General features: G+C 48.9%; 2 protein-coding genes across 4 annotated transcripts in view; one reads left to right on the forward strand and one right to left on the reverse strand.

The window, feature by feature from the left end:
• The window catches only part of CDK5RAP1 (CDK5 regulatory subunit associated protein 1), a 117,582-nt gene that overhangs the window by 36,185 nt on the left and 68,482 nt on the right, over window positions 1–12,915 (forward strand). The window lies entirely within an intron of this gene.
• Window positions 1–12,915, reverse strand: part of LOC132567483 (BPI fold-containing family B member 4-like) — a 40,609-nt gene that overhangs the window by 18,045 nt on the left and 9,649 nt on the right. The window contains exons 5-7 of the mRNA XM_060233160.1: window positions 11,523–11,583; window positions 6,561–6,621; window positions 939–1,030 (exon numbers count right to left, since the gene is read on the reverse strand). Coding sequence (XP_060089143.1) covers window positions 939–1,030; window positions 6,561–6,621; window positions 11,523–11,583 — 214 coding nt within the window. The remainder of the gene's footprint in view (window positions 1–938; window positions 1,031–6,560; window positions 6,622–11,522; window positions 11,584–12,915) is intronic.

Genomic DNA, 12,915 nt, shown 5'->3' on the forward strand with positions numbered 1-12,915 from the left:
CTGCACTCCTGTGAGCTCCTGGTGAATTCAAGGCCTGCCAGTGGTGACCCAAACCAGATAAAGGCCACAGAAGTATTAAAAACCCCCAATAAAATGGAATTTTAACAGGGATAAATGTCAAGTTCTGCATTTAGGTAGGAAAAATCCAATGCATGGTTATAGGATGGGGGAGACTTGTCTTAGCAGCAGTATATGCGAAAAGGATCCAGGGGTCTTAGTGGACCATACGCTGAACATGATCCAACAGTGTGATGCGGTGGCTAAAAAGGCAAACGCAATTCTGGGCTGTATCAACAGAAGTCTGGTGTCCAGATCACGTGATGTAATGGTATCGCTTTACTCTGCTCTGTTAAGACCTCACCTGGAGTATTGCGTTCAGTTTTGGGCACCACATTTTAAGAAAGATATAGACAAGCTGGAAGGGGTCCAGAGGAGGGCGACGAAGATGGTGAGGGGTCTGGAGACCAAATCCTGTGAGGAAAGGTTGAAGGAGCTGGGGAAGTTTAGCCTGGAGAGGAGGCGGCTAAGAGGTGATAGGATCACCTTCTTCAAGTACTTGAAGGGCTGTCCTATAGAGGATGGTGTGGAATTGTTTTCTGTGGTCCCAGAAGGTCGGACTAGAACCAGCGGGTAGAAATTAAATCAAAAGAGTTCGGCTCAACATTAGGAAGAACTTCCTGACCGTTAGAGCGATTCCTCAGTGGAACAGGCTTCCTCCTCGGGAGGTGGTGGGCTCTCCTTCCTTGGAGGTTTTTCAACAGAGGCTAGGTGGCCATCTGACAGCAATGAAGATCCTGTGAATTTGGGGTAGGTATTTGTGGGTTTCCTGTATTGTGCAGGGGGTTGGACTGGATGACCCTGGAGGTCCCTTCCAACTCTAGGATTCTAGGGTTCTATCTTTTCATTTTGGAACAAAGACAAAAAAAATCTGGACTTACGTTTAAGTCAATTTCCAAGAAATGCCCAGTGACAAGTGGGAGACTGGAGACAGTGTATTGGACACTCCCTAAGATGCCCAGGGGGACCAGAGCTGTGCAGAGAGAGAAATGGAAATTAAGGTTAGCAATTCTCTGGCTTTTTTTCTGCTTTGCTCTCTCTCCCAACTCGCGCAAACCAAGAGGAACTCTGGGGGTGCCCACTAAGGGTGGTAGAGTGGGAGGCAAACGGGTGGAGCTGCCGTTTCACATGCCACGGTGAAATTCTCCTGAGAACACAGCCCTGAGGATAAACAGTCTGGGATGCCAGCCTCCAGGTGGAACCTGGGGATCCCCTGGAATTGCAGCTCACCTCCACAAATCAGCTTCCCTGGAGAAAACAGATGCTTTGAAGAGTGGACTCAAAGGCGATGTACCCCACTGAAGTCCCTGCCCCCCCACCCATCAACTCCATCTGCTGGAGTTTCCCAACCCGGATTTGGCAACTCTACCCACCCAGTCACAGCTGGTAGCCGGGCAGAACCCAACAACCCTAACCCAAATGTTGACTTTTGTGCCTATGAAGTCATATAATAAGGGGCCACATTGGTCTTTATCTAGGGTGGAGTGTCTGACCGATTCTGAACTAGGCTTGTTCCGGGCGGAGAGCCCTTTTGCTATCAGGGCTTCTCCCCGTTTTCGCACAAGTTGCCCCACAGCTGCGAGTTGGCGTGCCGTTTTTCCGCAGCAAGCAAAAACCGCTTGTCAGAGGATCTCCCTTACTGTGGAATAGCAGCGTGCCAGCTCACAGTTTCGGGGCAACTTGTGCGAAAATGGGGAAAGAAGAAGAAGAAGATATTGGATTTATATCCCACCCTCCACTCCAAAGAGTCTCAGAGCGGCTCACAATCTCCTTTCCCTTCCTCCCCCACAACAGACACCCTGTGAGGTAGATGAAGATATTGGATTTATATCCCGCCCTCCACTCCGAAGAGTCTCAGAGCGGCTCACAATCTCCTTTCCCTTCCTCCCCCACAACAGACACCTTGTGAGGTAGATGAAGATATTGGACATATCCCGCCCTCCACTCCGAAAAGTCTCAGAGTGGCTCACAATCTCCTTTCCCTTCCTCCCCCACAACAGACACCTTGTGAGGTAGATGAAGATATTGGACTTATATCCCGCCCTCCACTCCGAAAAGTCTCAGAGCGGCTCACAATCTCCTTTCCCTTCCTCCCCCACAACAGACACCCTGTGAGGTAGATGAAGATATTGGATTTATATCCCGCCCTCCACTCCGAAGAGTCTCAGAGCGGCTCACAATCTCCTTTCCCTTCCTCCCCCACAACAGACACCTTGTGAGGTAGATGAAGATATTGGACTTATATCCCGCCCTCCACTCCGAAAAGTCTCAGAGCGGCTCACAATCTCCTTTCCCTTCCTCCCCCACAACAGACACCTTGTGAGGTAGATGAAGATATTGGATTTATATCCTGCCCTCCACTCTGAAGAGTCTCAGAGCAGCTCACCATCTCCTTTACCTTCCTCCCCCCTCACAACAGGCACCCTGTAAGGTAGATGAAGATATTGGATTTATATCCCGCCCTCTACTCCGAAGAGTCTCAGAGCGGCTCACAATCTCTTTTCCCTTCCTCCCCTACAACAGACACCCTGTGAGGTAGATGAAGATATTGGATTTATATCCCACCCGCCACTCTGAAGAGTCTCAGAGTGGCTCACAATCTCCTTTACCTTCCTCCCCCCTCACAACAGACACCCTGTGAGGTAGATGAAGATATTGGATTTATATCCCGCCCTCCACTCCGAAGAGTCTCAGAGCGGCTCACAATCTCCTTTCCCTTCCTCCCCTACAAGAGACACCCTGTGAGGTAGATGAAGATATTGGATTTATATCCTGCCCTCCACTCCGAAGAGTCTCAGAGCGGCTCACAATCTCCTTTCCCTTCCTCCCCCACAACAGACACCCTGTGAGGTAGATGAAGATATTGGATTTGAATCCTGCCCTCCACTCCGAAGAGTCTCAGAGTGGCTCACAATCTCCTTTTACCTTCCCGCCCCCCACAACAGACACCCTGTGAGGTAGATGAAGATATTGGACTTATATCCCGCCCTCCACTCCGAAGAGTCTCAGAGCTGCTCACAATCTTCTTTACCTTCCTCCCCCCACAACAGACACCCTGTGAGATGGGTGGGGCTGAGAGCGCTCTCCCAGAAACTGCCCTTTCAAGGAAACCTCTGCCAGAGCTGTGGCTGACCCAAGGTCATTCCAGCGGCTGCAAGTGGAGGAATGGAGAATCAAATCCGGTTCTCCCAGATAAGAGTCCGCGCACTTAACCACTACCCCAAACTGGCTCTCTAAGAAGAAGATATTGAATTTATACCCAACCCTTCACTCTGAAACTCAGAGTCCCGGAGTGGCCTACAATCTCCTCCTTTCCCTTCCTCCTCCACAACAGACACCCTGTGAGGTGGGCGGGGCTGAGAGAGCTCTCCCAGAAACTGCCCTTTCAAGGACAGCTCTGTGAGAGCTGTGGCTGACCCAAGGTTATTCCAGCAGCTGCAAGTGGAGGAGCGGGGGAATCAAACCCGGTTCTCCCAGATAAGTGTCTGCACACTTAACCACTACACCAAACTGGCTCGGTAGTAAAGAGAAGTCCTGGTAGTAAAAAAGGGTTCTCCACCTGGAACAAGCCTAGTGCAAAATCAGTCTCTATTTGTTACGCCTTTCCCAAAGCTACAGGTAACAAACTATTTTTATAACAGAAGGGCTGGACCTACCCTACTTTAATTTAATAAAAATCTAATTAAATAATAATAATAAAATAATTAATGGGTTGTAGGATTGCCAAAGACCCCCGTGGCACAGAGTGGTAAAGCTGCAGTACTGCAGTCGGAGCCCTCTGCTCATGACCTGAGTTCGATCCCAGCGGAAGCTGGTTCAGATAGCCGGCTCCAGGTCAACTCAGCCTTCCATCCTTCTGAGGTCAATAAAATGAGTCCCCAGCTTGCTGGAGGGAAAGTGTAGATGACTGGAGAAGGCAATGGCAAACCACCCCGTAAAAAAAGTCTGCCATGAAAACGTTGTGAAAGCAAAATCACCCCAGAGTCGAAAACGACTGGTGCATGCACAGGGGACTACTTTTACCTTTTAGTATTGACAAGTCCAATTCAAGAAATATCTAGAGACATTGGACGTGGAGCCAGGAGACTTTGGGGGTGGAGCCAAGAGCAAGGGAGTGACAAGCATAATTGAACTCCAAAGGGAGTTCCGGCCATCACATTTAGAGGGACCGCACACCTTTTAAATGCCTTCCCTCCATTGGAAACAATGAAGGATAGCGGCACCTTCTTTGGGGGCTCATAGAATTTGACCCCTTGGTCCAATCCTTTTGAAACTTGGAGGACATTTTGGGGAGAGGTACGGAATGCTATGCTGCATATCTGGCGCCTCTACCTCAGAAAAAAACAGGCCCTGCAGAGCCCCAGATACCCATGGATCAATTATTCATTATATCCTATGGGAATCGGTCTCCATAGGGAATAATTATTTATTTATTTATTTATTTATTTATTTATTTATTTATTTATTTCATTTATATCCCGCCCTCCCCCACCTTGGCAGGCTCAGGGCGGCTAACAACATTCCATAAAAACATACAGTAATAAATAAACCTCAGATTTACAATATAAAACAATAAGGCATTAAAACATTAATTAAAAACGAATCCAGTGAATACAATTATACTGCGGTATAGATCTTTAGGCCGCATTGGCGGATCTTGGTTACCGTTTTTCTTAGCAGTCCGGATATGCTAATTTAAAAAGGGTGGTCTTGCAGGCCCTGCGGAACTGTTCAAGGTTCCGCAGGGCCCGTACCTCCTCGGGGAGTTGGTTCCATAAAGTAGGGGCTGCGATCGAAAAGGCCCGTACTCTGGTACTCTGATATTTTATTTCCTTCGGCCCAGGGATAGTCATTAGGTTTTTCCCCGTTGACCTCAGTGCTCTCTGGGGTTCATATGGGGAAAGACGGTCCCTCAGGTAGGCAGGTCCTCAGCCATATAAGGCTTTAAAGGTAACGACCAACACTTTGTGCTGGACCCGGTATATAATCGGCAGCCAGTGCAGTTCACGTAGCCCCGGCCGTATATGTTCCCGTTTCGGGAGTCCCAACAACAGCCTGGCCGCCGCGTTCTGCACTAGCTGCAATCTCCGGGTCCGGCACAGAGGTAGCCCCAAGTAGAGGGCATTACAGTAGTCCAGTCTTGAGGTGACCGTTGCGTGGATCACTGTTGCGAGGTCCCGGCGTTCGAGGAAAGGGGCCAACTGCCTTGCCCGCTTCAGATGGAAGAATGCTGACTTGGCAGTGGCTGCTATCTGGGCCTCCATCGATAGTGAAGGCTCCAGTAAAACACCCAGACTCTTTACCTGGTGCGCTGCTTTCAATGGCGCACCATCGAAGGCTGGGAGAGCTATTTCCCTTCCCAGAGCGCCGCGACCCACGCATAGGACCTCTGTCTTCGCCGGGTTCAGCCCACTCAGCCTGAGCCATGTCGCAACAGCCTGCAATGCCCGGTCGAGGTTCCCTGGAGCGGGGTCGGGCCATCCATCCATTAGTAGATAGAGCTGGGTGTCATCTGCATATTGATGGCAACCCAGCCCAAACCGCCAGGCAATCTGGGCAAGGGGGCGCATATAGATGTTAAATAACATCGGGGAGAGAACTGCTCCCTGGGGCACCCCACAATCCAGTGTGCGCCTCCGGGACTGCTCGCTCCCGATAGCCACCCTCTGTCCCCGACCTAGGAGAAAGGAGGAAAGCCATTGCAAGGCCGACCCCTCAACCCCAATGTCGGCGAAGCGGCGCGTCAGTAGCTGATGGTCGACTGTATCAAATGCAGCCGACAGGTCTAGCAGCATCAGTACCGCAACGCCGCCCCGGTCCAGTTGCCGTTGGAGGTCATCCACTAAGGCAACCAGCACCGTCTCCGTCCCATGGCCCGGCCGGAAGCCAGACTGACATGGGTCTAGGACAGAAGCGTCATCCAGAAACCCTTGTAGCTGCAACGCCACGGCCCTCTCAATAATTTTACCTAAAAACGGTAAATTGGACACCGGCCGGTAGTTCGCCAATTCGGCCGGGTCTGCTGTAGCTTTTTTCAGAAGAGGGCGGACCAAAGCCTCTTTCAGATAATGGAGTGCCCAGCAGACATCTCCCCCTTCCGTTTTCTGATGACCCTGAAGTGGGGGGAGATCCCCTGCCCCCCCCCCCGGGGAATGGCCAAACTAATTAGCTGCCAACTCCTTGTCTACCATTTCACACAGACGAAGAAGAACCGGTCTCCGTCTTCAATTATTTCAAGGCACGCAAACCTAGAGGAGCTAGATTCCTGGACATTTAGGGGATGGGACCAGGGGAGGGGAGAGAAGGGGCACAAATGGAGTAGAAGACCATCGATTCCACCCTTGAAAGCTGAACTCTGTTGTCTCGAGATGAGTTGGAATGCTGGGAGATCTCCGGGTCACACCCGGAGACTGGCAATCCTTACCTCTCACGGCCAGAATGTGACCACCACCTTGTTATTGCCAACTACGAAGAGAATCATGAATAACTGATGGAGCACTTACAGTTCACGAGTCCCAGTTGATCATTCACAAGGCCCAGGACGACATCTAAGACGGGGCAAAGCTGGGGAGGAAAAAACCGCCATTCAGGTGGGTCTTTCAGGGCAAAAGATTGGGAAGCAAGATCACAAAAAAGGCACAAAGCATCCTCCCCTTTCCTGTCCCTCCGCCCTTCCTTCAATCACATCATGCCTGTCCCTTTCAATCCCCTCTCTGACTTGTTATCGGCCAGGATCATCATGCCCCTGCATAAATCGATGGTGCGGTCTCATTCGGAATACTGTGTACAATTCTGGTCACCACACCTCAAAAAGGATATTATAGCATTGGAGAAAGTCCAGAGAAGGGCAACTAGAATGATTAAAGGGCTGGAACACTTTCCCTATGAAGAAAGGTTGAAACGCTTAGGGCTCTTTAGCTTGGAGAAACGTCGACTGCGGGGTGACATGATAGAGGTTTACAAGATTATGCATGGGATGGAGAAAGTAGAGAAAGAAGTCCTTTTCTCCCTTTCTCACAATACAAGAACTCGTGGCCATTCGATGAAATGGCTGAGCAGACAGGTTAGAACGGATAAAAGGAAGTCCTTCTTCACCCAAAGGGTGATTAACAAGTGGAATTCACTGCCACAGGAGGTGGTGGCGGCTACAAGCATAGCCAGCTTCAAGAGGCAATTGGATAAAAATATGGAGCAGAGGCCCATCAGTGGCTATTAGCCACAGTGTGTGTATATATATATATATATGGCTTCTCTTATCTGTGGGGCAGTGATGCTGTGTATTCTTGGTACTGGGGGGGGGCAACAGTGGGAGGGCTTCTAGTGTTCTGGCCCCACAGGTGGACCTCCTGATGGTACCTGGTTTTTTTGGCCACTGTGTGACACAGAGTGTGGGACTGGATGGGCCATTGGCCTGATCCAACATGATTTCTCTTATGTTCTTATGTGACACAGAGTGTTGGACTGGATGGGCCATTGGCCTGATCCAACATGGCTTCTCTTATGTCCTTATGTGACACAGAGTGTTGGAATGGATGGGCCATTGGCCTGATCCAACAGGGCTTCTCTTACGTTCTTATGTGACACGGAATGTTGGACTGGATGGGCCATTGGCCTGATCCCACAGGTCTTCTCTTCTGTTCTTATGTGACACAGAGTGTTGGACTGGATGGACTGTTGGCCTGATCCAACAGGGCTTCTCTTATGTTTTTATGTGACACAGAGTGTTGGACTGGATGGGCCATTGGCTGATCCCACAGGGCTTCTCTTTTGTTCTTATGTGACACAGAGTGTTGGACTAGATGGACCGTTGGCCTGATCTAACAGGGCTTCTCCTATGTGACACAGAATGTTGGACTGGATGGGCCATTGGCCTGATCCAACATGGCTTTTCTTATGTTCTTATGTGACACAGAGCGTTGGACTGGAGGGGCCACTGGCCTGATCCAACAGGGCTTCTGTTGTTTTCTTATGTGACACAGAGTGTTGGACTGGATGGGCCATTGGTCTGATCCATCATGGCTTCTCTTATGTTCTTATGTGACACAGAGTGTTGGACTGGAGGGGCCACTGGCCTGATCCAACATGGCTTCTCTTAATGTTCTTATGTAAGCAAAGATTGCTGCATGGAAGAGCCTCCCACCAAAATGGGCGGGTGTCTGAGCTTCTATTCATTTCCAGGGAGATTGGGCAGGTTCTATTCTGTGTAGGGTTACCAGGTTGGGAGATACCTAGAGATTTGGGGTGGGTGGGGAGACCCTGGGGTGGGAGGGGTTTGGGGAGGAACCTCAGCAGAAGATAATTCCTTAGGGTCCACCCTCCAAAGCAGGCATTTTCTTGGCTGTCTGGAGATCAACTGAAATAGCAAGAGATTTCTAGGTGCCAACTGGTCCTGGAGGCCTGCTGGGTCTTTTTTTTGTTGTGAAGCAGGACTGAAAGAAAAATATATTAAATAAGGTAATTTGAAAGCCATCAATGAGGCACAAGGGCAAGGGAACCAAAGGGCAAAGAGATTTTGAAAGTGCTTGCTAGGTGCCTCTGTGAAATAATCTTTCTAGAATGCGAAAGTAAGGCAAGAGGAAGTTAATCCTTCACCCATCGGCTCTGCCACAACTGCCGAAAAGAGGAACTAGAAACTGGCTGGAATAAGCATTGAGCAAATGTACCTTGGAAAATGTCTCGGGAGCAGGTCAAAGGTGCAAATGTGTTTTCGATGAAGGATATTGCTGCAAGAGTGTTAGCAACATCAATGCCATGTATGGAAAGACCCTCCCTGTCTCCTCCTTGCTCCTTTAGTAAGATGACGCTTGTAATGATGTATGGGATATGGGGTGGTCCTTTTCTGTAATTGTGCAATTGTTTCCTGGAAATGATTGTTTGTGGCTATAAAACTGTAGACCTTCCTGCAATCGGGGCTCGCAGATTCGTTTAGACATGAGTCTGGTCTGGGATCCGTGTACAGCTGTTTCTTCCTGATTTCGCCTGTGGCCTCGTTTCTGCCTGACCACCAGCAGCTAAGGTTGCTGCTACAGTAGCAGGAACTCCTTTGCCTATTAGGCGACACACCCCTGAAGTAGCCAATTCTCCAAGAGCTTAGGGGGCTCTTCTCACAGGGCCTACTGTAAGCTCCAGGAGGATTGGCTACATCAGGGGTGTGTGGCCTAATAGGCAAAGGAGGTCCTGCTAGAATTCCTTACAGGGCTCTTCGTACAGGGCTTACTGTAAGCTCCAGGAGGATTGGCTACATCAGGGGTGTGTGGCCTAATAGGCAAAGGAGGTCCTGCTAGAATTCCTTACAGGGCTCTTCGTACAGGGCTTACTGTAAGCTCCAGGAGGATTGGCTACATCAGGGGTGTGTGGCCTAATAGGCAAAGGAGGTCCTGCTAGAATTCCTTACAGGGCTCTTCGTACAGGGCTTACTGTAAGCTCCAGGAGGATTGGCTACATCAGGGGTGTGTGGCCTAATAGGCAAAGGAGGTCCTGCTAGAATTCCTTACAGGGCTCTTCGTACAGGGCTTACTGTAAGCTCCAGGAGGATTGGCTACATCAGGGGTGTGTGGCCTAATAGGCAAAGGAGGTCCTGCTAGAATTCCTTACAGGGCTCTTCGTACAGGGCTTACTGTAAGCTCCAGGAGGATTGGCTACATCAGGGGTGTGTGGCCTAATAGGCAAAGGAGGTCCTGCTAGAATTCCTTACAGGGCTCTTCGTACAGGGCTTACTGTAAGCTCCAGGAGGATTGGCTACATCAGGGGTGTGTGGCCTAATAGGCAAAGGAGGTCCTGCTAGAATTCCTTACAGGGCTCTTCGTACAGGGCTTACTGTAAGCTCCAGGAGGATTGGCTACATCAGGGGTGTGTGGCCTAATAGGCAAAGGAGGTCCTGCTAGAATTCCTTACAGGGCTCTTCGTACAGGGCCTACTGTAAGCTCCAGGAGGATTGGCTACATCAGGGGTGTGTGGCCTAATAGGCAAAGGAGGTCCTGCTACAAAAAAAAGCTATGAGGCCGACAACTCTACTTCTGTGTGGTTCATGCCCCAGTAACAACACAGCGAGAGGAGCTGTTCTCAGTTGCAGGGTCACTGAGGCGGGAAGAAGGCCACTCCAGGCCTAGAGCTGACCAGATGGGGGGTTCTAAATTCAAAGGCTTTCCCTAGAACTGTGGCATGTAATTTCTCAAAGATACAGGCCTTTCAAAGTGTGCACACACCCACAAGTTTATACCCAGAATTAAACTTTGTTGGGCTTAAAGGTGCCACAGGATTCAAACTTTGTTCTTTTCTTCTAATGCACAGATGGCCAACGGTAGCTTTCGGGATGTTTTTTGCCTACAACTCCCATTAGCCCCAGCCAGCATGGCTGATGGCTGAGGCTGATGGGAGTTGTAGGCAAAAAACATCTGGAGAGCTACCGTTGGCTACCCCTGGTCTAATATATGCATGGGAACAGAACTAAAAAGAACCTGAAAGATCAATATAGCTTTTTTGTATGTATCCAAATGATCAAACAATTTAAATTCTGGTTCCTTTGGAAATAGGTAATATGTACCTACTATCATATGTGGTGGGCCTGTAAGGTAACCAAGGGGTACTGGATAAAAGTCCATGAACTGATTCAGAAAATATTGAAATTGTCAATACCATGTAAACCCGAACTATTTCTTTTAAATATGTTTGTAACTAAGATGGACAAATGATCTAAATATATGACAATTCATATAATAATGGCTGCAAGAATAATATTTGCACTATACCAGAAGAAAAAAGAGACTCCGACTATGGATGACCTGATAGTAAAGATAATGGAGATAGCTGAAGTAGACAAATCGACATTTATGCTTAACACTCAAACAGGTAAGAATAAGGGACAGGATTGGTCAAAGTTTTCTGAATGGTTATGTAAATGTAAATGAAAATGAAAATAAACAGGAGAATGTAAAGAAATTTTAAGAAGAATGGTAGAAGATGTCTAAGAATGAAGGGTGAAAGAGCTTAAGAGAAAAAAAATAGGAGATATAATGTCGCACTTAATTAGATTTTGTAAAGAGCAACTGCTCACCTCTTTGTGTGTTTGTTTGTTTGTTTGTTTTGTTATATATGTGTAAGTACGGTGTGGGATTTTAATGTTTTGTGGAAATTCGAATAAAATATTGAAAGAAAAAAAAGGACAGATAAAAAAGTAAATAGGCAATATGCGGTTTATGTTAATTTCGATTCCGTTTTCTTAATATCAACCACTGATGGATGAATTGCTTGCACTCTGTACATCCTCTGTGAAACTGCCCTATGATTTATCAGTTTTTTAAAACCACATATCAAATATGTCCTGTTTTGAAAAATTATTTTATCCGATTTCCCCCCGAGAAAGCTGCAAGCGAAATGCATAGGGGCTGTATAATTATTACAGATCCCATCTCCCTCTGCGCTAATTTGTTCCTTCATCTACATTAGGCTGCGGTCTTGACACTTACCAGTTCTGGGAGAAGTCTACTAAGAACTCGTGCCAGTAGATTATCCACAATTGGCAGCAGGCTGGGGAGAAAAAGACAGGACGATTTTAGAATGCTCGCTCAGGTCTTGCAGAAGGCCTCGGCTCTTCCTCTTTCCCTGCTACTTTCAGCTTTTCCTAGAGCTCTTGTATGCTCCAGTGACCGTTGCCCTTTCATGGTGTGACCAGAGCACAACAGCCTTTTGGGCATTTTAACTTCTAGGGAGAATTAAGGGTTGAATAGATCTAGAACCCGCTTATTTGTCTTTTTGGCAATCCACAGGATCTCTGGACTCTTTTCTCCCGCTATGGAAAGACTGTCACAGCTGCCAGTGACGGCCCAAGGGCGCACAGCATCCCAAGCAGCTGCCCCCCCTCCCGCCGCCCCCGCAATGCTGCAACACAGTGCTGTGTTCTGTTGCACCCCCCCTCCTTGGGCCACTGGAGGGGGGAGCCCAATTCGGCACTCCCACCCTCCCGGCACCCTAGGCAACTGCCTAGTTTGCCTAGTGGGCAAGCCAGCCATGACAGCAGCTCATCTTGAACTATCAGATTGGGTTGAGTGTAGGGCTTTTTAAAAATGAAAGGACTGAGATGAAGAAGAAGAAGAAATGCAGATTTATACCCCGCCCTTCTCCCTGAATCAGAGACTCGGAGTGGCTTACAATCTCCTGTGTCTTCTCCCCCCACAACAGACACCCTGTGAGGTGGGTGGGGCTGAGAGACCTTTGCCAGAAGCTGCCCTTTCAAGGACAGCTCTGCCAGAGCTATGGCTGACTCAAGGCCTTCCCAGCAGCTGCAAGTGGAGGAGTGGGGAATCAAACCCGGTTCTCCCAGATGAGAGTCCGCACACTTAACCACTACACCAAACTGGCTCTCAGAAGGGAGGGGGAGCCTTTGAAAGAATGCTGATCCTTCCCAAGCCAATACAATATAAGAGAACATAAGAGAAGCCATGTTGGATCAGGCCAATGGCCCATCTAGTCCAACACTCTGTGTCACACAGTGGCCAAAAAGAGAGGTGCCGTCAGGAGGTCCATCAGTGGGGCCAGGACACTAGAAGCCCCCCCACTGTGCCCCCCCTCCCTAAGCATCAAGAAGACAGAGCATCACTGCCCCAGACAGAGAGTTCCATCTATACCCTGTGGCTAATAGCCACTGATGGACCTCTGCTCCAGATGTTTATCCAATCCCCTCTTGAAGCCATCTGTGCTTGTAGCCGCCACCACCTCCTGTGGCAGTGAATTCTGTGTGTTAGTTACCCTTTGGGTGAAGAAGGACTTCCTTTTATCTGTCCTAACCCGACTGTTCAGCAATGGTCCAGGCAAACAGCTTGAGACCTGGGGGAGCTTCTGCCAGTCTTAGTAGACAAGACT

The sequence above is a fragment of the Heteronotia binoei genome, chromosome 2, assembly GCF_032191835.1.
Source record: "Heteronotia binoei isolate CCM8104 ecotype False Entrance Well chromosome 2, APGP_CSIRO_Hbin_v1, whole genome shotgun sequence".
Lineage (NCBI taxonomy): Eukaryota > Metazoa > Chordata > Lepidosauria > Squamata > Gekkonidae > Heteronotia > Heteronotia binoei.